The sequence below is a fragment of the Rana temporaria genome, chromosome 9 (genome assembly GCF_905171775.1).
Source record: "Rana temporaria chromosome 9, aRanTem1.1, whole genome shotgun sequence".
Taxonomy (NCBI): Eukaryota; Metazoa; Chordata; class Amphibia; order Anura; family Ranidae; genus Rana; species Rana temporaria.
In genome coordinates this window covers 122,322,956-122,349,622 of record NC_053497.1, presented here as the reverse complement: position 1 = coordinate 122,349,622, position 26,667 = coordinate 122,322,956, and the positions used below count along the sequence as shown (strand labels likewise).

General features: G+C 44.2%; 1 protein-coding gene across 4 annotated transcripts in view; it reads right to left on the bottom strand.

The window, feature by feature from the left end:
* SYN1 (synapsin I) overlaps window positions 1-26,667 on the bottom strand; it is a 185,343-nt gene that overhangs the window by 37,395 nt on the left and 121,281 nt on the right. For all 4 annotated transcript variants that reach the window (XM_040324370.1, XM_040324372.1, XM_040324371.1 and 1 more), the window contains exons 6-7: window positions 11,650-11,712; window positions 2,579-2,721 (exon numbers count right to left, since the gene is read on the bottom strand). In XM_040324370.1, coding sequence (XP_040180304.1) covers window positions 2,579-2,721; window positions 11,650-11,712 — 206 coding nt within the window. The remainder of the gene's footprint in view (window positions 1-2,578; window positions 2,722-11,649; window positions 11,713-26,667) is intronic.

The following is a 26,667-nucleotide window of genomic DNA, read 5'->3' as shown; positions in this document are numbered from 1 at the left end:
GTTATAGCTGCAAAGGGTGGGCCAACTCAATATTAAGCCCTACGAAGTAAGGAATGGGATGCCATTAAAGTTCATGTGTGTGTAAAGGCAGGTGTCTTGACAATATAGTGTAATTTTTAGGCTGAATATGGTGATTTCAGAACTTCACAGTTTCTCCCAAGCCATCTGTAGCAAAGTCCCAGGGCCCCTGAAGCCCAATGGTGACTTTCAGAGTTAAGAACAGCTGACATCCTTCAATATAGAGTGGGTTACAAGGCACGGTGGGTGCAATAAAAGATGAACAGGTGGGCACCAGACACTTTTTGAATGCAGAGATTTATTGTCTCTTAAACAGAACTGTGGGAGAGAGGATTAGGGCCAAGACACCTTTAGGTAGATGTAATGTTAATTGACAGACTCCAAGACTTCTATAGGTAGACAGCTATACAGGGGAAGGCCTCCAGCCGGACAACAACTTCTGTATAGGTAGGACCGCTGTCTCCAATGTAAACAATCTTGTAGCTGTTACTGAAAGTATTCAACTTTCTGCAACATGAACAGTTCTTTTTACCCCACACTCACTCACGGTGGGTCTTCACTCAACGAGCTTCCAGTCTCTCTCACTAGACTTCAGATCCACTAGCCACTGGATCCCCTAAGCTCTATCACTGTAGCACTCAGTATCTTCCTCAAGTGTCACCCCCGCTTCCCTGCTGGGTCCCTGGCTTGGTACTTACAGCTACTCCTTAAGCTTCACCCCTGAAGTTCCACTTTAAAGCAATAATGTGCATAGGAGGATGAAGCATAATGGGGTGCCAGATTTTGATATTCCTTTGTGTCTGGGTGATCTGGACCTCAAAAACAATGAGAACGTTGCAGGATCACTGAAACCGTAATGGAATTTTGTTAAGAGGATAACGTAGATATAAATAGTACTGCTTGGGGTTCTTCTTTTACCACTGAAATCGTTTGTGACAGCATATTTCAGAATGTGAGTAGACACAGGTGATGTTTGGAAATAACAAATCAGGTACATTAAAAAACCTGCTAAACAGGACACAAGGGTTGTTCTTGAGATTTGAGTCCTCATTGGTAGGGTGGGTAGAACTATCAAGGTGTTCCCAAAACGTTGTGAACTCATCCCAGAAGGGTGTGGCTGATATTATACCATTCGGGAACCAGCAAAACACGAGCGGCAGACAGGGTGAGACTGAGAACTGTACCATACACAGAGAAAATGAGACACAGAGCAAAACCAACAAGAAGGGTTATTTTTAGTAAAAGGTAAACAGCGAGATCTATTTAAAGCGTGGCTGGAAAACTCAGCAGTATATGAAATAAACAGTCTGGGCTGGCCAAGGCCTGTACACTGATTCTCACAGAGGTCCTTCAAAGGCTGCAGCGATGGTACAATCATTCATTGTTATCCTCCTCCTGAAAATGCCAGTTGCCTGGCTGTATTGCTGAGCCTCTGGCTCTACTATAAGTCCCCATTCACATCTAGGCGTTTTGTCGCCTGTAGTGCGACGCCACTCCCGCTAGAGGGATGAAAAGACATTGCCCTCTATGGAGATGGTTCACATCTCCACGCCGAACGCCTGCGGCCTGAAAAAAGGTCCCGGACCTTTTTTTCAGGCGGCTTTTGGCGTTCGGGAACCATCTCCATAGAGGGGCACATCTAGGCGGACAATCGCGGTACAAAACACCGCTATTTGCCGCTGCAATTCCCGGGACAAAACGCCGCGAATTTGTCTGCCTAGATGTGAATGGAGCCTAACTCACAGACTGGGTATGCATGATAATAGCAGATAATGGCTTCTGACTTTCTTGATCTGTATTTCTGTTTTGGCCCAATTACTCATGTTGTCCCTAGATAACTAATTTGTGTTCAGGAGGGGATCACCACTCCAAATGCTGATTTTGGATGAGTTACATCCCCAACCAAGTCTCCATGTTATCCAAGATGCTGCAAAGGGAAGCCGGAAAGAGAAAGTGATACAAGACCTGTATCCTTCATTCTGCTCTGGGTCCTGGAAATGTGACTTATATATGAGTAACCTGTTACCCAGGGGCGGACTGACCATTCGGGCACTCAGGCACTGCCCGATGGCCCCATGCCACTAGGGGGCCCCATTAGGGTTGCCAGCCTCAATAAAACCAGGGACAGTTGGGCTTGAGGTTCCTAGGGTATGAAATGTTTTTTTTATTATTTACAAGTAGTTGCAGTATGGTTTACACCCTAGAACTTCTCTGATACTGTCGATATTGCTGGTGGACTCTGCGTTACATTCCATGAATGCTGTATGGGCCCTTGATCGAGTTTGATAATGTACGATAATATGCTGAGATACTTTTGTACTGTTTGTAAAACTCTTTTCAATAAACCTAATTGAAACTAAAAATCATTGGCAGGTAAATAAAAAATCATGTATATGCATCCCAGCTGTGTAATTAGTGTTGGGGGGGTGAGAGAAAAATAAGGTTTGTTGCTGTGGGGTAATTACAATCAGTGATTATTTCAGACATTTTCATGATATAATCTCATTACCTGCTACAGGTGGATAAAAGTACAGGTTTGTTACAAATGGAGATGACTTACATATAGGCCTTGTAGTTGTTCCCTATTTTTTGAATACGGATATCATACTTGGCATCAATGAATGGCTCAGATGTAGCATAGGTTTTTGTTAGGGCGACCACACTGGCGATGTCCTGGAAGTCATACTGGTTGTCTACCTTCACCTAGAGAAGGAAAGAGGAGAAGATATTTTGGCCTTGAAAGACTGAGATTTGTGTGGTAAAAGGGCTGAGATGTCAAAAGTTTGCACTGCCGCTGTTCTATGACAGCCCTAACTTTCAAATGCTGCTGACCTAAAAGACCTATTAACGCATCCCTCTAAGCTCAATTTAGCCTTTGTCAACATGGTGTTCTGTCCGGTGAGTACCCCTACACAGTGTCTGGACATGCAATTATACTGGACTGGTAAATGTCCATATTGGTACAAGGTCCAAAAATGATACCCTCTCTTTCCTTACCCCTTCTATGTGTTTTCCTTTGCCCTCTAGCTTCTTCTTTCCCTATCTTCCTATAGTGTAATCCCCCTCAGTTTTTTGCCATCTGTGTCCCATTGGGGAGATTTCCCTTCACTTCCTATCCCATAGCCAAAACAGGAAGTGAGAGGAAATCCCTCCAAAGTCACCAGAACTAGTGTTTCCATTGGAAGATTTCCCCTCTATTAATATTCTCATGTTAACCTAACATTTGGGATTTTCCTTTACATTCACTTTCGATGATAACGCTAAACAGGACAAATAGAGAGGGCGAGTCTCCCTAATGAGGGCATAGACAGCTATAAAATCTGACAGGTGTTTTAATCCCTCTCCACTCTATCCAAAATGAAAGAAATATATATTTTTCCTTTAGTTACACTTTAATTTGGCGATGACCTAGAAGTAGCTACTCAGGAAAGTTTATTTTTGGTGGTTGTAAACTTATGTCCACCTGTACGTGACTATCTTCATTGGTCCCATCACTGACAAAGCATATTATATACCTCTTTTTACACTCTCCTGTTTTTCTTAGGTCTTGTTCGCACCATGTGCAGAGACGGCAGTTTTTCTGCACGCATTCTGCGAGGGCACAAAGAAAATGATTGTTCTCTATGTGACTTGTTCACACCACAACACTGGTATCACATCAACATTGTAGTGTGAACAGTGCAGAAGAGAAAGTGATGACACAGCATAAAAAACTCTTAAACGCACATGAAAACTGCTATAAAATCGGGTCTCTAAGTCTGCACTTTTTTCCATCAGTTATTCTGCATGTATGGTGTGAACATGGCCTTAAATAATTGTATTTATTTGAACTTTAGGTTTGAAATGACTTGACTGCCAATGGATCTTTTTACTTCTGTTATACCTTATAAATATTAATAAACATATATAGCTAGATTCAGGTAGAGTTAGGTCGGCGTATCAGTAGATACGCCGACCTAACTCGGAATCTGCGCCGACCTAAGTTTAAGTGTATTCTCAAACAGAGATACACTTAAACCTATCTAAGATACGACGGCTTGCGCCGTCCTATCTTAGGGTGCAATATTTAGGCTGGCCGCGAGGTGGCGCTTCCATTGCGGTCGGCGTAGAATATGTAAAACACTAGATACGCCTATTCACGAACGTACGCCCGACGCAGTACAGATACGCCGTTTACGTAACGCTTTATCAGGCCTAAAGTTATTCCATCTTATAGATGGAATAGTAATGTTAAAGTATGGCCGCCGTTCCCGCTTCGCAATTCGAAAATTTTACGTCGTTTGCGTAAGTCGTCTGTGAATAGGGATTTACGTAGTTTACGTCCACGTCGAAATCAATAGGCCCGTGCGGCGGACTTAGCCGCAATGCACACTGGGAAATGTAGGCGCACGCGCAGTTAAAAAAAACGTTAATCACGTCGGGTCAAGCCTGATTATCATAAAACACGCCCCCTTAGCCAAATTCGAATTAGGCGCCCTTACGCCCACCCGCTTTAGGCTACACCGCCGTAACTTAGCAGGCAAGTACATTGTGAATCATGTACTTGCCTCGCTAACTTACGGCGGCATAGCCTAAATGCCTTAAGCTACGCCGCTTTAAAGTTGCGGCCATCTCTGTGGAACTAGCTAATATTGTTTATCTAGTTTCAGACTTTGGATGTGCTACACATGCCCAAAAAAATGTCATCATGGTACACAGGACATATGTAGCACGTCCAGTTTCTCTGCCCTGCTGCTGGGAACCCCCCCAGTACACAGCAATTCCTGGCTATGATTAATCAAAGCCAGGATTGCTGTATATTCCAGAAGCTTGTGCTAGCAGCAGCTGTCAAAAAAGCAGACAGACTCAGTTTTTATCATTAATAGTGATCAGACACATTATACAGGGCATTGATAAAGTTTTCATACCCCTTGAAATATTCCAAATTTTGTCACAACCAAAAACGTACATTTATTTTATTGGGATTTTATGTGATAGACCAACACAAAGTGGCACATAATTGTGAAGTGGAAGGGAAATTATAAATGGTTTTCATTTTTATTTTATTTTTACAAATAATTATCAGAAAAATGTGGCATGCATTTGTATTCAGCCCCCTTTACTCTAATACCCCTAACTAAAATCTAGTGGAACCAATTGCCTTCAGAAGTCACCTAATTAGTAAATAGACTCCACCTGTATAAATGCAGAAATTCACAGCTCAGGTGGGGGAATATGTCCACAGGACAATTATTAGTGGTGCACTCCACAAATCTGGCCTTTATTGAAGAGTGGCAAGATGAAAGCCATTGTTGAAAGAAAACCATAAGAAGTCCTTTTTTCAGTTTGCGAGAAGCCATATGGAGGACACAGCAAACACGTGGAAGAAGGTGCTTTTGACCTAAAAGGAAAACGCTATGTGTGGCAGAAGACTAATACTGCACATCACCCTGAACACACCACCCCACTGTGAAACATGGTGGTGGCAGCATCATGTTGTGGGGATGTTTTTCTTCAGCAGGGACAGGGAAGCTGGTCAGAGTTGATGGAAAGATGGCGCCAAATACAGGACAATCTTAGAAGAAAACCTGTTAGAGTCTGCAAAAGACTTAAACTGGGGCGGAGGTTCACCTTTCAGCAGGCCAACGACGCTAAACATACAGCCAGAGCTACAATGGAATGGTTTAGATCAAAGCATATTCATGTGTTAGAATGACCCAGTCAAAGTCCAGACCTAAATTTACTTGAGAATCTGTGGCAAGACTTGAAAATTGCTGTTCACAGACGCTCTTCATCCAATCTGACAGAGCTTGAGCTACTTTGCAAAGAAGAATGGGCATAAAATGTCACTAGATTTGCAAAGCTGGTAGAGACATCACAAAAAGACTTGCAGCTGCAATTGTAGCGAAAGGCGGTTCTACAAAGTATTGACTCAGAGGGGCTGAACACAAATGCACGCCACACTTTTCACATAGATATTTGTAAAAAAAAATTGAACACCATTTATCATTTTCAGTGTATAAATACTTTATAGAACCGCCTTTTGCTGCAATTACAGCTACAAGTCTTTTTGGGTATGTCTCTACCAGCTTTGCACATCTGCAGAGTGACATTTGTGCCCATTCTTCTTTAAAAAAACAGATCAAGCTCTGTCAAATTGAATGGAGAGCTTCTGTGAACAGCAATTTTTAAATCTTGCCACAGATTCTCAAATGGAATTAGGTCTGGACTTTGACTGGGCCATTCTAACACATGTACCGTGCCTTGCAAAAGTATTCACCCCCTTGGCTTTTTACCTATTGTGTTACATTACAGCCTTTAGGACAATGTTTTTTTTAATCTGAATTATATGTGATGGATCAGAACACAATAGTCTAAGTTGGTGAAGTAAAATTAAAAAAATATATACCATACATAAAACTATTTTCCAGAAAAAAAAATGATAATTGGCATGTGCGTATGTTTTCACCCCCTTTGTTATGAAGCCCATAACAAGCTCTGGTGCAACCAATTACCTTCAGAAGTCACATAATTAGTGAAATGATGTCCACCTGTGTGCAATCTAAGTGTCACATGATCTGACATTACATATACACATCTTTTTGAAAGGCCCCAGAGGCTGCAACACCTAAGCAAGAGGCACCACTAACCAAACACTGCCATAAGACCAAGGAACTCTCTAAACAAGAGGGGAACAATTTTGTTAAAGCGGGAGTTCACCCATTTATTAAATTTTTGCCCTTTTCCCCTTAGATTCCTGCTCGTTCGGTCTAGGGGAATCAGGTATTTGTATTAAAATATGATCCGTACTTACCCGTTTTCGAGATGCATCTTCTTCCGTCGCTTCCGGTTATGGGTCTTCGGGAGCGGGCGTTCCTTCTTGATTGACAGTCTTCCGAGAGGCTTCCGACGGTCGCATCCATCGCGTCACTCGTAGCCGAAAGAAGTCGAACGTCGGTGCGGCTCTATACTGTGCCTGCGCACCGACGTTCGGCTTCTTTCGCAAAATCGTGACGCGATGGATGCAACCGTGGGAAGCCTCTCAGAAGACTGTCAATCAAGAAGGAACGCCCATTCCCGCAGCCCATACCCAGAAGCGACGGAGAGGATGCATCTCGTAAACGGTAAGTACGGATCATATTTTAAAACAATTAGCCGATTCCCCTAGAGAAAACGAGCATTAATCTAAGGGGAAAATGTGCTCTCTGAGGGTGAACCTCCGCTTTAAGAAGTACAAGTCAGGGTTAGGTTATAAAAAAATATCCAACTTTTTGATGATGCCTAGGAGCACCATCAAATCTATCATAACCAACAGCAAACTTGCCAAGAGATGGCCGCACACCAAAACAGCACAGAGACCTAAGGTAAACCCGAAGGAGCTGCAGAGTTCCACAGAAGAAACTGGAGTATCTGTACATAGGACGACAATAAGCCGTATGCTCCATAGAGTTGGGCTTTATGGCAGAGTGGCCAGAAGAAAGCCATTACATTCAGCAAAAAACAAAATAGCACGTTTTGAGTTTGCGAAAAGGCATGTGGGAGACTCCCAAAATGTATGGAGGAAGGTGCTCTAGTCTGAGACTAAAATTTAACTTTTTGGCCATCAAAGAAAACACTATGTCTGGCGCAAACCCAACACATCACATCACCCCAAGAACACCATCCCCACAGTGAAACATGGTGGTGGTGGCACCATCATGCTATGGAAATGTTTTTCAGCAGTCGGGACTGGGAAACTGGTCAGAGTTGAGGGACAGATGGATGGTGCTAAATACAGGGATGTTCTTTTTTTTAAAATCAGATAAGTGTTTATTGAAACATTCACAGTTTTACACAGATAAGACAGCTCTCCACTGCACAGGGATGTTCTTGAGCAAAACCTGTTCCCCAAACATACTGCTAAAATAACACTTGAGTGGTTTAAGGGGAAACATGTAAATGTGTTGGAATAGCCTAGTCAAAGCCCAGACCTCAATCCAATAGAAAATCTGTGGCCAGACTTAAAAAATTGCTGTTTACAAATTGAAATCATCCAACTTGAAGGAGCTGGAACAGTTTTGCAAAGAGGAAAGGGCAAAAATCCCAGTGGTAAGACGTGGCAAGCTCATAGAAACTTATCCAAAGCTACTTGGAGCTGAGATAGCCGGAAAAGATGGATCTACAAAGTATTGACTTTAGGGAGGTGAATAGTTATGCGCATTGTTTTTTTCTGGTATTTTGTCCTATTTGTTGATTGCTTCAAAATAAAAATAAAAAAACATCTTCAAAGTTGTGGGCATGTTCTGTAAATGATGCAAATCCTCAAACAATCCATGTTAATTCCAGGTTGTGAAACAACAAAACACAAAAAATGCCAAGGGTGTGAATACTTTTGCAAGGCACTGTATATGCTTTAATTTAAACCATTCCATTGTAGCTCTGGCTGTATGTTTAGGGTCATCCTTCTGGAAGGTGAAACTCCGCCCCAGTCACCTTGCCACTCTTCAATAAAGGCTAGATTTGTGGAGGGCACGACTAATATTTATGGTGAAGAGATTCTCCCACCCGAGCTGTGGATCTCTGCAGCTCCTCCAGATTTACCATGGGCCTCTTGGTTGCTTCTCTGATTATTGCTCTCCTTGTGAGTTTAGGTGGATGATCATGTCTTGGTAGGTTTGCAGTTGTGCCATACTCTTTCCATTTTCGGATGATGGATTGAACAGTGCTCCGTGAGATGTTCAAAGCTTGGGATATTTTTTATAACCTAACCCTGCTTTAAATGTCTCCACAGCTTTATCCCTGACCTGTCTGGTGTGTTCCTTGGCCTTCATGATGCTGTTTGTTTACTTAGGTTCTCCAACAAACCTTTGAGGGCTTCACAAAACAGCTGTATTTATATACTGAGATTAAATTACATACTGTTTACTAACTAGGTGACTTCCGAAGACAACTGGTTCCACTAGACTTTAGTTAGGGGTATCAGAGTAAAGGGGGCTGAATACAAATGCACGCCACACTTTTCAGATATTTATTTATATAAAAAATTGAAAACCATTTATCAATTTTGGTTGTAACATGACAAAATTGGGAAAATTTCAAGGGGTTTTTATACTTTTTCAAGGCACTGTATCTTAAGTAATGACAAAATCATTGCTGAATAATCACGTCCATAACAGAGAAAAAATGTTAAAATAAAAATTGCTCTGGTCCATAGGGGGTAAACAGGTGCGAGAGGCAAAGCGGTTAAAAAAAGCCTTTACTGCAACCTCATGCAGCAATTAGGTTCTAGCGTTACATTTTTAGACCAGTCAGGGAATAAAGACAAGACATCCCTGCTGGGTGCTGACACTGCAGTGCCCCTTCATAGGTATTTATGCCCCCTCTCGAGGCATAAAGGTCTATACACCCAGAGAGATGCTGGCAGCTGTTCTTAGCGCCTTTAGAATTAGATTTCTATGGACAAAATGATTTTCAAACACTATCCATAATGGACACAAAAGCCAGGACATCTCTCGGTACAATGTGACTAAGTGCTGCCACAAATAGAGAACATGTATGCAATATTCATATCATTCTGAGCTTTCAGAATCATAACCACGAGCACAAATAGCAGTCCTGTACTTTTCTGGAAATTCTTGTCGGTGTTTGCAGCCTAAGGCTGGCCACACACAGTTATTTTTGTTCAGCCAGTGGGTTAAATGAACAAGAAAAAAACAACAGATTGCCCATCTACACAAACAAAGTGGATGGAGGAATCCCTCCCACTGGAACATTGCATTCTGACAGTGGGCACCAGCCAGTGTCAGAATACACTGATCAGTGGCTCAAACCAACTGTTTGCAACCACCGAATGGCAATATTTGTACCATGTCCATTTGACAGAAGTCAACAATCAACTTCTGTCTAGCAGGGGAGTCCACACTCTGATCAAAATGTGTCTAGTCACTGCTGGACTGGCTAGATTTCGATAAGAGTATGCCCAGCTCTTTTGAGTTGAGGTATAGCATTCCAATAGGATTTAATTTTAGGACAATTCCATTATATACCCGCGGATAAATCCTCTCGAGGATTTCAGCGGATTTGGATCCGATGGAGTGTACTCACCATAGGATCGAAATCCGCGCCGAAATCCCCTCGCGATGACGTGTCGCGCCGTCCCTGCGATGATGACGCGGCGACGAGCACGACGCTGTCATATAAGGAATTCCACGCATGCGTCGAATCATTACGACGCATGCGGGGGATCCCTTCGGACGGATTGATCCGGTGAGTCTGTACAGACCAGCGGATCAATCCGTTGGGATGGATTCAAGCGGATAGATTTGAAAGCATGTCTTCAAATTTATATCCGCTTGAAATCCATCCCAGGGGATAAAAATCCGCGGAAACAGATCCGCTGGATTGTACACACCATAGAATCTATCCGCTGAAACCGATCTGAAACTGAGATTTTTCAGCGGATGGATTCTATGGTGTGTACGGGGCCTAAGAGTTAGGGAGTGAATGAGATAGAGGAGGGAGCTGAGAGACAGAGGGGGGAGCTGAGAGACAGAGAGAGGGAGCTGAGAGACAGGGGAGCTAAGAGACAGAGGGGGGGTCTGAGAGATAGAGGGGGGTCAGAGAGATAGAGGGGGGTCTGAGAGATAGAGGGGGGTCTGAAAGATAGAGGGGGGCTAAAAGAGGGGGGACTGAGACACAGAGAGGGGAATGAGAGAGGGAGTGAGCTGAGAGACAGGGGAGCTGAGAGACAGAGGGTGGTCAGAGAGACAGAGGGGGTCTGAGAGATAGAGGGGGATCTGAGAGATAGAGGGGGATCTGAGAGATAGTGGGGGGTCTGAGAGATAGTGGTGGGTCTGAGAGATAGAGGAGGGGGCTAAAAGAGGGGGGGACTGAGAGACAGGGGGGGGGGAGGACTGAGAGAGTCTACGTTTTAAAAAAAATATGTTTTTTTTAAAACGGCCCACTGAGCCATCAGCCCACCGGGAAACTCACTGTAGTCCCTATGGCCTGTCCATCCCTGATAACATCTGCATTACCAGACCACATTATGGTTCCACCCTTGCCAGGAATATTTGACCTAAAGCCTAGGCAGCCCTTAGTTTATATGGCCTTTGGCTAATCCAAGTATTGTGTTTCACTTCCTTCGTGGCTGCAAAGAGTCTGTTAATTTCAATCTGACAGATTTACAGAGAGACAGGAGCTACAGCATGGAACGACAAGGGTGGAGAGCCTGCAAATATAATAGGTAAAAATGACTGCACTGTCTAACTGACTATCCCAGTGTTTCTCAACTCCAGTCCTCAAGGCACCCCAACAGGTCAGGCTTTCCATTATTTTGCACAAGTGGTTTGATCAGTTTCACAGCCTTAGTAATTACCACAGCCGTGTCATCTGAGGGAAATCCTGAAAACATGACCTGTTGGGGCGCCTTGAGGACTGGAGTTGAGAAACACTGGACTATCCTATGGAAGGGGAAAAGAAAAACAAAAACAGAGTAACGTAACGCAGGAGCAGGAAGAATGTGACCTCAACATAGTACATCACTCGGAGAGGAAAGACACAAAGTGCACGATGGTGTAATGTTCATCTGAACGGTCACTTGTCTTGGCCTCACAATGAACTTCCTTTCCTCACATTGACCTAATTTTATAGAACAACGTGACCTCCACTCACCTTCCCCATGCCAGAGTGTGCGTGGCCCATCTTGATCACCACTGGAAACTTAGAGGCTGTCAGCTGCAATAAAGAAGACAAGTGGTGTATTAGCTATAAGGTTTCTGCACAATGCAAATTAGGGAAGGAAAAACTATTTGAAATATAACCCCCCCCCCCACCTGTCATGTTTTGCTAAAATATTAAATCTGACATCTGCATCACAAGATCACATTATGGAGTAACAACTGCTTCCTTGCCATCAATTAAAAAGGACCTGCATCCTTTAACCTGCAGTCTAAACCAAAATCACATGGCTTGTGGGAAGTGCAAGCATTGTTGGTGTTTTACCTCATTAGAGACTGCAGACAGCCTGTTGTTTTTAATCAGGGTCTACCATTTGACAGATTGGATAAAAGCATTAGCACAGCCAGTCAGGAAAAGCAACTGCATATAGAGTTGTGCTCATAAGTTTACATTCTACACCCTGGCAGAATTTATGATTTCTTGGCCATTTTTCCAGAGAATATGAATGATAACACAAAAACTTTTCTTTCACTCGTGGTTAGTGTTTGTCTGAAGCCTTTTATTATCAATCAACTGTGTTTACTCTTTTTAAATCATAATCACAACAGAAACTACCAAAATGACCCTGATCAAAAGTTTACATACCCTGGTGATTTTGGCCTGATAACATGCACACAAGATGACACAAAGGGGTTTGAATGGCTATTAAAGGTAACCATTCTCATCTGTTTGCTTGTAATTAGTGTGTGTGTGTGTGTGTGTGTGTGTGTATAAAAGGTCAATGAGTTTCTGGACTCCTGACAGACCCTTGCATCTTTCATCCAGTGCTGCACTGACGTTTCTGGATTCAGAGTCATGGGGAAAGCAAAAGAATTGTCAAAGGATCTTCGGGAAAAGGTAGTTGAACTGTATAAAACAGGAAAGGAATATAAAAAAAATATCCAAGGAATTGAGATGGCCAATCAGCAGTGTTCAAACTTGAATCAAGAAGTGGAAAATGAGGGGTTCTGTTGAAACCAAACCACGGTCAGGTAGACCAACTAAAATTTCAGCCACAACTGGCAGGAAAATTGTTTGGGATGCAAAGAAAACCCCACAAATAACTTCAGGTGAAATACAGGACTCTCTGAAAACATGTGGTGTGGCTTTTCAAGATGCACAATAAGGAGGCACTTGAAGAAAGATGGGCTGCATGGTCGAGTCGCCAGAATGCCAGTACTACGCAAATGCCACAAGTATCCCGCTTACAATATGCCAAACAGCACAGAGACAAGCCTCAAACCTCCTGTCACAAAGTCATTTGGAGTGATGAGACCAAAATTTCACTTTTTGGCCACAACCATAAACACTACATTTGGAAAGGAGACAACAAGACCATTCCTACTGTGAAACACGGAAACGCTGATGTTTTGGGGATGTGTGAGCTACAAAGGCACAGGAAATGTGGTCAAAATTGATGGCAAGATGAATGCAGTATGTTATCAAAAAATACTGGAGGAACATTTGCATTCATCAGCCAGGAAGCTGCGCATGGGACGTAGTTGTCCAACATGACAATGATCCAAAACACCAGGCCAAGTTGACCTGTCATTGGCTACAGCAGAATAAAGTGAAGGTTCTGGAGTGGCCATCTCAGTCTCCTGACCTCAATATCATTGAGCCACTCTGGGGAGATCTCAAACATGCAGTTCATGCAAGACAGCACAAGAATTTACAGGAACTGGAGGCTTTTGCCAAGAGGAATGGGCAGCTTTACCACCTGAGCAGATAAAGAGCCTCATCCACAAATACCACAAAAGAGTTGCTGTCACTGATGTTAAGGGGGCAATACACGGTATTAAGGACTAGGGTATGTAAACTTTTGATCAGGGTCATTAGGGTAGTTTTTGTTGCCATTATGATTTAAAAAAAGTAAACACAGTTGATTGATAATAAATGGCTTCAGAAAAACACTAATCATGAGTGAAAAAAAAAGTTTTTGTGTTATTCATATTCTCTGAAAAATGGCCAAGAAATCATAAATTCTGCCAGTGTATGTAAAATTATGAGCACAGCTGTATGCACGAGTAAATATGGCACTTGCTCCCTAAGTTATGGCAGCGTAGCGTAAATGGGCCGGCGTAAGCCCGCCTAATTCAAAGTAGGCAGGTAGTGGACGTGATGTATTACAATGAAGTGTGACCCCATGTAAATGAAGGGCCGAACGAACGGCGCATGCGCGCGCATGCTCAGAATCACATCGCATATACTCCCTAAGATACAACGGCTCAATGCCTTCGACGTGAACGTAACCTACGCCCAGCCCCATTCACGTACGACTTACGCAAACAACGTAAAATCCGACGGCTGTTCCGACGTCCATACCCTAACATGACTTACCCCTGCTTTATGTGGGATAACTTTACGGACGTATGCCTTACGTAAACGGCGTAGATTACAGCGACGGGCGTAAGTACGTTTGTGAATCGGTGTATCTAGGTCATTTACATATTCGACGTGTAAATCAATGGAAGCACCCCTTGCAACCAGCGTAAATATGCGCCCAAGATACGACGGCGTAGGAGACTTAAGTCGGTCGGATGAGACCAAAATTCAGGCGTATCTTCTTTTAAGAATTAGGCGCATAGATACGACGGCGCATCTGTGGACTTACGCGGTGTATCAATAGATACGTCGGCGTAAGTTCTCTCTGAATCCAGCCCCTTATATATATATATATATATATATATATATATATATATATAAACAAGGTTTATACAACATTAAAATACACTGATTTACATTGAGCTAATCTCTTTTACATGGATATCTAAAAAGGATTAAGGGGGGGAGGAGGAAGAAGAGAGTGAGGTGGGGCCTCCCTTTTTTCCCCTTCTGTTTGACTATCTTATATATGAAGCACACATGGGTAAACACATACACATAAAATAACTGTAGCACCCTGCTCCCAATGAGTGGACGCTATATGTTGAAATTATAGTTGCCTGGGTAGTAGTTTGGCCCAGAGAGATTTGTTCAAATTCATGGCTCTGATCCAGTCTAGCTGGTTGCATGATTTTCACTCTGACGGTGGGTGTCACTGTCACCGCTGGTCAGAGTTGGAAAGGCAACGGGCTGGATGCATTGGGTGCCTTTTTCCCAGAAGCAGCCAAGAGGTCATGGTTAATCTGCTTTGCCTTCTGGGAAGGGGTACTTAAGGGGCAGACACCATTTTGTGGTGTTCTTCTCCCGATCCTGCCCTGAGGGCCCTCCTGGCCTCAGGAATGTGTTGGCAGTTACCGCCTCAGGGCCACGTTGGCCTGAAGCTTCGCAACTGAGATGTAGGCCCAGGAGCTACTGGGGCCTACTGATCCAGGGATGATCCTGTGTCGCATTACCTGCTGGAAGGGACCGAGCAATTGAGGACTCAATTGGAGGATATGTCCAGATCTCAAAGTTTATCTCACAGTGCTGCCGGAACGGCTGAAAGATCCTAGCACTGAGAGCTGAGTTCTACCTTCACCTAGTCTGCGGCAGAGACTATCGAACAAGTTCTACAATTCACCTAGTCTGTGGCAGACTATCCTTTGATCGAGCTTCGCACCGGCTGCTAGACCAGTGAGAGTGGGCCTATCCGGTGGTCGCTGAGTCCAGTGTAGAAACGGCTGTTCCTCTGGACCTAAAAGAATATCTGTGGTTTGCAAGTCAGATGCCTGAATCTCCCCTAAACCTCCATCCCTCTTTTCTGAAGTTGTCTTTAATAAAAATAAAAAAACTCTCGAACAGGGGAAGAAAAAGAGACTTGGTGTTTGGTGCAGACATTTCTTCCCTTAACTGCTCTTCAAGGAGAACCCCTGAGAACAGTAAGGTAACGGCAGGCTCAAATCTAAACCAGCAGCTCCTTCAAGGGTAGTGCTACATAACACATTTATTATAGATACATGTTAGCATGTAAGCTAGGAAGGGAATGTAGATCCTTTATTTGGAAAAGAGGACCCTTCCCGTACGCTCACTTTCACTTTCTTCATTTTTTTTTCCCCCTCTTTCTCTCTTTATGCCTTAAGTTCACATAGATGCACTTAATGCCCCCTAAAGTTGCGCGATTTCCAGTGTGGCTTTCATGAGACTTAAATACGACCTATTACACTCTTTGGCACTCAAGTCATAAGAAAGTCGAATCAAGGTAGTGCAGGGACCTTTTGTAAAGACGCTGCAACTTTAGTCGCATAGATTGGAACAGGTGCCATTGAATTAAATGAGTTTTGATTGGTCATGTGTTTTTATGTGTCGCCTTAGCAAAGAACAAACTGATCACACTTCGTTTTAGATCATTGTATTGTTTATTATGTAGTACTTTAAATCCTAATGACGTGTACACATGCTCGGAATTTCCAACAACAAATGTTCAATGGGAGTTGTCTGAAATGCCCACCGTGTGTAGGCTCCATCGGACATTTGCTGTCGGAATTTCCGACAACAAAAATTTGAGAGCTGGTTCTCAAATTTTCTGACAACAAAATCCGATCGTGTGTGGACAATTTCCACACACAAAATTCCACGCATGCTCAGAATCAAGTATGAGAAGGAAGCGCTCGGTCTGGTAAAACTAGCGTTCGTAATGGAGATAGCACATTCATCACACTGTAACGGACTGAAAAGCACAAGGCTCGAAATCGCGAATTGTCTCTCACCAAACTTCTACTAACACGACTGGTATTGAACTTCCCTTTAATAGTGCCATCAAACATCTTGTACGAAACCACGTTTTTTGGCTTTTGGAATTTCCGACAACATTTTTTCAACCGTGTGTATGCAAGACAAGTTTAAAGGAACACTAAAGGTTTGTTTTTTATTAGATCAATTGATTGCTGTAAGCTGGAGCATTTAAATATCAGTTACCTCGTTTTTTCTTTTGACCTTCAAAATACAGTAATCCAGGTTTGAAAATGCCATTTCCTGTCACTCCTCTTTTTGCTTTCCACCAGCATCTGAGCTGTTTGCATGGTGGAAAGCAGAATGTGCTCACCCCCTCCCTATGACTACAGCCCTGCGTGAAGATGCTCTCTTATCCCTCACAGGCATGGAGGCTAATCCTAATGGGAACTGTAGTTCCCATTAGGCCGTGATGTAGCAAGAATGAATGCGCACCGCAAACCAGGAAGTCAGTGAGAATAATGATTCAGGAGTGCTGGAGGTGAATAAAACAGCTCGATTTCAACAGGTATCAAACTGGTTATAATGCAAAACATTACTTTTTACTTTATCAGCTACTGTCAGACTTTAATTTAAGAGGAAAATATTTTTGTCTTTACAACCCCTTTAAGCCAACATCCGTCGGAAAAAAAATCCACGGTTTTGTTGTCGAAATTTCCGATCGTCTGTACGCGGCATTAGAGTTCCTTTACACATGTGGCAGATCCACACTCAGATCACTTTTACAGCATTTGACAGGTGGTGAGGAGACAATATGTCGCCTCCTTACCGCCTGTTTTAACCCCTAAATTCAGCACTACCGTGCTGCAACCATGTGTATAGGTTGTTGTTGTGGCAAACTGAAGTGCGGGCCAATTCACTCGAGGGAAGGGAAGTTCAAGGCAGGTAACAAGCAGCACATCTTAGTGGACACTTTGGGGAACTTAACCCACACTGAAAGTAATATACCTTCCATTCTCACACTCACAAGTCCTTGTTCAGAAATGACCACATCTTCTTGATGCACTCGGCTGCTTGCACAGTAATGGAACATAACAGTGTGGTTATTCTTACACTCTCCTCGATTTTTGCCAAAAACAGGAATCGTAGGTGGACCCCGAAAGAGTCCCTTCTATCAGACACCTTCTCTTGCCTCATGATTCCGCAAGCGTTATCAAATTTTATTCTTCATAATGCTACCACAGATGTCAACCCCGTTACCCTCTGGGAGGCTCCTAAGCCTACTACTCAAGGCACATGTATGAAAATAGCAAAAGGTCCTCTTCCCCTGTGGCATGGCTCTAGTAGCTGGTGGGAGGAGACCCTTCTCCCCCTCGACAATATATAGGGCAGTTCATCTCCATTGTTGACCCTCCCCATTACAGAGGGGACCTGGAAGTTTTGCAGTCATATAATTTATACATAATCACATATGTATAAAGCACAGAAATGAAAAGTATTTACATGGCAATTTGTGATAAAGAGCATACAAAGCCATGGGGAGAAAAGGGAAGAGAATCTGTTAGATTCCTTCTAGTTTAAATACTCTGGGGGCTTCTTCCCCCCCCATAAATCCCTTTTGCTGCACTTTCAGTTATGCAAAAGCATGTGACTCGCTTTCCCTCTTTTCATGTGACAACGCTGGTGTTTGGTGATTGGCCCAGATCTTTCACATGGGGAAGAAAGAGAGTCCCAAGCCCTTTCTAAACTATGACTATAGAAACTTGGACCTTGGTTGAATGGAGCAAGGGGTTTGCAAAGTAAGGGCTCATTCACACAATCTGCGGTGACTTGCGTTTTTCTGCGCTGGATAAACGCAAGTCACCACTAGGGCACATAGAAAACAGCCTTTTTATTTGTAATTCATTCACACCACAATGTTGGTGTGATGTGTGGTGCGGTAGAATGTGTACGAATGCAGCATGTCGTAATTTTTTCAAAGCACACTGGATGGCACCACATGTCACCTTACAGCAGAGCAACACCATGAGCTGTTGTGCATGGACATGAATGAAGTGTGTCACTTCAAATAAAGTTTAAAAAAAATTGCACATCACACCGCTCCTTACCATAGCTGATACTGACACTAACCTGCACAGTATAATTAAGTGTTTTACTGTGCAAGACTAGTGTGAACCTAGCCTTAGGGCAGGGGTGTCCAACCGGGAGCCTTCTGATGTTGCCCCCAACCTCCTGATCTGGGATGGTGGATCGACAAGCCCAGATCGTGGGTTGCTGACTTGCCATCCCACAGCATCAGTGTTGTGGATGGAGCCAGCGGTAGAGGAAGCAAGTGGCTGCGAAGGGAGCAGAGCTGGATAAGCTGATGCTTCCTCTATAGTGCCGACTCCAGTCCCAGGTAAAATTATACCAATTGCACCACCCCTGGTACAGCAACATTTCTACAGCTGGCAATGCCCGCAGAAAGTGACGATTCCTGCAGATGCAAAAAGTGTCAGTTTATGGGCATCACAGCAATGGGCATATTATCAGAGTTTTGTAGAGTTTGGGTATATATGAGCAATAATTTTGCAATGGTTATTAGGCTGTTTTCACACTGATCTGCACGTGCAGCGCAGTGCACCTGCGGCTTTCCTGTGCGTTAGCTGCACTGAGCCATATCCTGTGGGTTTGGTGCGCTTTCTGAAAGCTCACCAAAACTCTTGAATGCGGGAGTTTTGGTGCACTTTCAGAAGTGCACCACACATGCAAGATAGAATAGACATCTATGGCAAAGCACAGCTAACCCACAAGAAAGCTGCATGTGCACTGTGCTGCACCCATGGTGCGGATAAACCGCAGCGCATTAGTGTGAAAGCATCCTTAGAGCCCTTTTACATAATGGTTATAATTGGCTCCACTTGTCGGTTTTCTTTTGTGATTGTGATTAAACAGTCCTATGGAAAATGCTGATCCTGATTGTTCTTTAAAATCTTCATTATTCTTGATTATGTGGCCAGCGATCGGTTACCAAATTACTTAAGTGGCCTTCGCTCTTCAAAAAGTTGAGCACCCCTGCCTTAGTGTGCTGTGGAGGGCATGTATGGGAAAATCAAAAGTTTGCTTTAATTCTGTGAGCTTATATGCTTAAGGCCGCTTTCACGCTGGTGGACTGATCGGGTCCATCTGTCAAGTTTTTTAGGTGGACCCATTCTGATTATCCATTGCCCTCTATGGAGCTGCGGATGTCAATGTTTCCATTCCCCATTTGTCAAGCAGATCAGAACGGATGGGTGTTGGGTGTAAATGGACAGGCGGTTCGTTTACACCCAACCGCCCATAGAGGACAGCGGGCTGTCTTTTGTCTGGAATGTGGATCAGCATTCCTTGCTGAGCAGGCGGAGTCCACCCCATGTAATACAGGCTTAAGGTAAATTTCAAGCTATATACCTTTTTTTCTAAATTTGAATATAATAGGGAAGAATTAGAGCTGTCGATTTTAATGCTATCCAAAGCTCTATTAAAAACATTTGTCATTTCCGATCCTGCTGACTATGACTTCGAAAGACAGTTAGTAAAGGAAAATCTGCAATAGGGACACAGACAGCGGTTCTAGCCTTCCCCTCCAATACTAAGAAAAAGCATTTATACTTCTGTATGCATTGGTTGCAGAGTTCCCCTCACTTCTTGTCTAGTGAAACATTGTCAGCGGGACAAGAAGTAAAAGAATGGAGCCTTGGATTGCAGTGAAAACCTGACAGAGGTTCTAACCTTGACCCACTGTACCCAAAAGTAGGAAAAAAACTTTTTTTCACTGGACACTTAAATGAGAAAAATGCTACACTTGTTCTTTAACATACATTAATAAGGTTATTATAAAATGAAAAAAAAAAAAAAATTGGAGTATAAATAATACAGAAAGTGAAAAAAATATATGGTTCTTGACAATAATATATTGTATATATAAATTAACTGTTGATATTTTGCTGTACAGTTCCCAGCAATTATATGAGCTTAGCTTGCAGAAACCTCCTGAGCTGTCATACAGATTAGAAGGGGAAAGTTTTAAGTAGAAGACTGTGGTCAGAACAGAACAAAAGATTATTAGGATCACCAAAGACGTGTATTTTTCTATGGAGAACAATCAACATTCTGACATCCTACACACTTCTTGCTCACTTCCCTTCATCCGTATGTGTGAGGTTAGTGGGTTTAATGTATGATGAGTGAAGAAATTCAACAAGCTGGGAGAGAGGTGCCCCCCTCTCCGTCTCTCAGTCTCCTGCGGTTTCACTCTCCTTTTTGCGGTCAAGGGTGGGACTGTTAACTGTCAACCTCGCAGACCGGAAGAATCATCACTTAGGCCAGTAAAGCTACACAAGAAAATTGACTTATAAACCCATAAAGGGTCTGCTAAGTTCTCATACCTGAACAGAAAATGAAGATTTAAAAAATGAAGGTGTGAAGGTTTATTGTTCTGTTGTCATTACAGCCTAAAGCAGAGATATTTATAAAGGGCTGGATACTTTATACTGTATTTTCATAGCTGTTTGACAATATAATCAGTCAGTTTCTATTTAAGAGATTTACAAAATTCATTCAGTTTCTTTTTCCGGTCTGTAAATTATAAGCATTGACAGCATCTCTTATGGCTGAGCTTCGAAGAAAATTCTGCTCTGTCCCAAAGTTGTTTTAACCACTTCCCTACTGCACACCATCATATGACGTTGTTGACTTTGTGCAGGGATATCTGAATGATGCCTGCAGCTACAGGCATCATTCAGATATCATTCTTTCCAGCCAGCGATTCTGTGCACGATAAGAATGATCATAGCGGCAGTTCTGCCCCTTGATCGTCCTCCCGCCGCCATCCGATGCTTCTCTGAGCTCTTCCGTGCCATCAGGGACCTGGCGAATGACGATCATAGAGATTTCCAAAGGCTCCTTGCCATGGACCACACGGAGGGATATGATGTCATCCGGTGGGCAGGCCTCGATGGAAGAAAGGAGGACTGAAGAATAGGCTACGCGCTCAGAGCACACAGCTCCTTCTACTGGCCTGACATATTACAAGCAATTGCAGCTTAAATAGATGCTCAAGACCTGATCCAGGCCGTGGGACTAAAAGGACTAGCGGACCAAGGACATATGAAAAACATATCAAACAGCATGAAATAAACAATAAATTAAAACCAATAATTATTACATATAGGGAAATGCTGGCATATATGTAAGATAATGTAAAAGCTTTAGTTAAAAATAATACATTATTTAAAGAATAATATACATGCATTTATATTAACCACTTGCCAACCGGCCACCGCCGTTATACGTCGACAAGTTGGCTCGGCTGGGCGAGAGCACGTAGTATGACATCCTCTCTCCCAGCCGCCACTAGGGGGTGCGCGTGCGCGCCCCCCGCTCGCCCCCGACTCCCGTACGTGTGCCCGGCGGGCGCGATCGCCGCCGGGCACACGCGATCGCTCGGAACAGAGCGGGGACCGGGAGCTGTGTGTGTAAACACACAGCTCCCGGTCCTGTCAGCAGGGGAAATGCTGATCTTCGGTTCATACAATGTATGAACCGAGGATCAGTGTTTCCCCTAGTGAGGCCACCCCCCCCCCACAGTAAGAACACACCCAGGCATACTTAACACCTTCCCCGCCCCCTAGTGTTAACCCCTTCACTGCCAGTGGCATTTTTATAGTAATCCAATGCATTTTTATAGCACTGATCGCTATAAAAATGCCAATGGTCCCAAAAATGTGTCAAAAGTGTCCGAAGTGTCCGCCATAATGTCGCAGTACCGGAAAAAAAAATCGCTGATCACCGCCATTACTAGTAAAAAAAATATAATAAAAATGACATAAAAATACCCCCTATTTTGTAAACGCTATAACTTTTGCGCAAACCAATCAATAAACGCTTATTGCGATTTTTTTTTACAAAAATATGTAGAAGAAAACGTATCGGCCTAAACTGAGGAAAAAAAACGTTTTTTTATATATTTTTGGGGGATATTTATTATAGCAAAATGTAAAAAATATTCATTTTTTTCAAAATTGTCGCTCTGTTTTTGTTTATAGCGCAAAAACTAAAAACCGCAGAGGTGATCAAATACCACCAAAAGAAAGCTCTATTTGTGGGAAAAAAAGGACGCCAATTTTGTTTGGGAGCCACGTCGCACGACCGCGCAATTGTCTGTTAAAGCGACGCAGTCCCGAATCGCAAAAAGTACTCTGGTCTTTGGGCAGCAATATGGTCCGGGGGGTAAGTGGTTAAAGAGCATACTGCCACTAAGGAAAAGATGGTAAAGGGGAAGAGGAAGGGGGGAAAAAGGAGGGGGGGTGGGGGGAGGGGAAAGGGGTAGAGAGGGAAGAGGGGAAAAGAAAAGTAAAAAGGGGGACAAACAAATAAAGAGTCATATATGAATAGATGATATCCGAAAAAATTGTTTAACCACTTCAGCCCCGGAGGATTTGGCTGCCCAATGACCAGGCCATTTTTTGCGCTCATGTCGCCGCAGATGTGCTCGCAGGCATGTTTTGCTTGCGAGAAACAGGGATACTTTAGTCCCTTAGCGGGCGCCCTATCGGGCCCGGCGGAAGGAAGAAAACGCTTGTGAGCGGAAAAAAGGAGGACCCTGGCCTACGGCGTGGCCCTTACTTTTTTTGAGTATGTGGAAGCACCATGCTCTCACCCCAAACGACATTTTCAATAATGCCATCCGGCGAGGCTCCAAAAGCCTCTAACCCAGGCAGAGCAAATCCACCAGAGCCTCCTTGGACATCTGGTCCGCAGACCAGCAGTTCAGTCAAATCATGCGGCGTATCCCCACTGCAGATACTGATGGAACTGGACAGCCAGGGAGCTGTATCTAAGGCCGCAATGAAGACATACTTGAGGCCATCCAACAATTGGCCCGCTATCATGCAGGCCGGGGAATCCTGTTGCTATAAAATCACGGAGCAGCAAATCTATGCAAATCTATGCCCATTAAGGCAGCATCAGTGACACCCGAGTCATGGCCAACAGTGGCCGCAAACGCTGACCACAATACCATGAACGAGGACCAGGCACCGCCTCAGTCCTCCCATCTGCCGGGTCCTTAACCACTTGACCACTGGGCACGAAAACCCCCTTAATCACCAGACCAATTTTCAGCTTTCGGTGCTCTCACAATTTGAATGACAATTACTCAGTCATACAACATTGTACCCATCTGAAATTTTTGTCCTTTTTTTCCCACAAATAGAGCTTTCTTTTGGTGGTATTTGATCACCTCTGCGGTTTTTATTTTTTGCGCTATAAAAGAAAAAAGACTGAAAATTCTGTAAAAAAAAAAAAAAAAATCTAGTTTCTGTCATATTAGCAGGTTATTTCTCACACACAGCATATGCATACTACAAATTACACCCCAAAACACATTCTGCTATTCCTCCCGAGTATAGCGATACCACATGTGTGCGACTTTTACACAGCGTGGCCACATAGAGAGGCCCAACATGCAGGGAGCACCATCAGGCGTTCTGGAGCACCCAGGCCAATTCTGACATTCCTCTCCTACATGTAAAAATCATCATTTATTTGCTAAAAAAATTACATAGAAACCCAAAACATTATATATGCTTTTTTTTCAAAGACCCTAGAGAATACAATGGCGGTTGTTGCAACTTTTTATCTTGCACGGTATTTTCGCAGCAATTTTTTGAACGCGTGTTTTTAAAAAAAAAACAGTTTTGTGCTTAAAAAAAAAAAAAAACAGTAAAGTTAGCCCAATGTTTTTGCATAATATGAAAGATGAAGTTACGCCGAGTAAATAGATACCCAACATGTCACCCTTCAAAATTGCACACGCTCGTGAAATTGCGCCAAACGTTGCTACTTAAAAATCCCCATAGGCGACGTATTGCAAGGTATTGGAGTATTGAGGGTATTGCGGAGTATTGGGGGGGTATTGCAGAGTATGGGGGGGTATTGCAGAGTATGGGGGGGGTATTGCAGAGTATGGGGGGGGTATTGCAGAGTATGGGGGGGTATTGCAGAGTATGGGGGGGGGGTATTGCAGAGTATGGGGGGGGGGGTATTGCAGAGTATGGGGGGGGGTATTGCAGAGTATGGGTGGGTATTGCAGAGTATGGGGGGGTGGGTATTGCAGAGTATGGGTGGGTGGGTATTGCAGAGTATGGGGGGGTGGGTATTGCAGAGTAAAATAAAAAAAATGATGAGTGCAATACTCTGCAATACCCCACCCCATACTCTGCAATACCCCACCCCATACTCTGCAATACCCCACCCCATACTCTGCAATACCCACCCCCCCAGGGTGGGTATTGCAGAGTATGGGGTGGGGTATTGCAGAGTATGGGGTGGGGTATTGCAGAGTATTGCACTCATCATTATTTTTTTTTTACTGCAGAGTATTGCGCAGGGATGGCTGGATCTGTGACTGCAATTGTCACAGATCCAGCCCACAGTGCGGCGGCTGCTGCTGCCGCCCGATCCCCCCCCCCTCCCTCTCCTCTCACACTGTACCGAACGGTACAGAGAGGAGAGGGAGGAACCGGCGTCATTACATGACGCCGGTTTGTTTACAAGTGATCGCGCCGTCATTGGACGGCGCGATCACGTGGTAAGGAGCCGCTTCCATTGGCTCCTTACCGCGAGTGCTGTTGCTGCGGGTCCCGTAGACCCGGCGAGCACCGGCGATCGCGTGTGCGCGCCCGCTCGGGCGCGCACAACGCAGTCTCTGGGAGGACGTACATTGACGCCCTCCTAGAGTACAGGAACCGCTCTGTAGCCGTATTTTGGCTATAGGGCGGTTACCAACTGGTTAAAAACAGGGGTCCCTTCCACTGGAATTGTGGTAATTACCTGGACACCGGAGGGCCCCATCGGGGGAGATGTCCTTTTCCAGGAACATTCCTCAAGGGATAATGGACAGCAATGCAATTTTTATTTTATTTTTTAAACGCTGCAGCCGCCCAAGCCAATTTTCAGCTTTCAGCACTGTCGCACTTTGAATGGCAATTGCGCGGTCGTGCGACGTGGCTCCCAAACAAAATTGTTGTCTTTTTCCCCCCACAAATAGAGCTTTCTTTTGGTGGTATTTGATCACCTCTGCGATTTTTTTTTTGTGCAACAACTAAAAAAAGACTGAAAATTTTGAAAAAAAATGACGTTTTTATTTTTTTCTGTTAATTTTTTGTAAATAAGTACGTTTTCTCTTTCAATTACGGGCACTGATATGGCGGCACTGATGGGCACCGATGAGATGGCACTGATGGACATCGATGAGGTAGTACTGACGGGCACAGATGAGGTGGCACTGATTGGCGGCGCTGGTATGCGGCACTGATGGGCACACATAGGCGGCACTGATGGGCACACATAGGCGGCACTGATGGGCACTCATGGGCGGCACTGATGGGCACTCATGGGCGGCACTGGGCACTCATAGGCGGCACAGATGGGCACTAATGGGCGGCACTTATGGGTGGCACTGATGGATACTTATGGGTGGCACAGATGGGCACTGATAGGTGGGCACTGGGCATGGATGGGCACAGTGGGGTGGCACTGATGGACACTGTGGGGTGGCACTGATGGAAACTTGGGGTGGCACTGATGGACATTGTGGGGCAGCACTGATCTACCCATGTTGCCAGTCAGTGCCCATTTGTGGGCACTGATTGGCATCTTTTTTTTTTTTTACTTTTTTTTTTTTTCAATGCTTTTTTTTTTTTTTTGGCCCACCCTGGTGGTCCAGGGTGGGCTTCCCTGGTGGTCCAGTGTGGCGATCCGAGGGGGGGCTGCGCTGATAAACAATCAGCGCGAACCCCCCCTGTCAGGAGAGCCGCCGATCGGCTCTCCTATACTCGTGTCTGTCAGACGCGAGTGAGGAAGAGCCATCAACGGCTCTTCCTGTTTACATCGTGATCAGCCGTGATTGGACACGGCTGATCACGTGGTAAAGAGTCTCCGCCGGAGGCTCTTTACCGAGATCGGAGATGAAGGGTGTCAGACTGACACCCCGCATCACCGATCGCCGCGCTGCGCGCCCCCACGGGCGCGCGGCATGAAATCCTGCAGGACGTCCATGGACGTCCAGTCAGGATTTCAAAACCACTTCCCGGACGTAAATCGGCCATAGGTCGGACGGGAAGTGGTTAAGCTAGTGCATTGTTGGTTCACTTACATTTTCCTTCAATTTCCCTTCTAAATGTCTTTGTCTGAATTTCTCACTTCCTGTTTCTCCTCAGTAAACTTGCCACCTGTTCCTCCCCAGCTTACTGGGGAGGAACAGGAAGTGAGAAATTCAGACAAAGAAAACAAAACATTTAGAAGGGATATCGAAGGAAAAGGTAAGTGAACCAACAATGCACTAGCTTAAAGGAACCT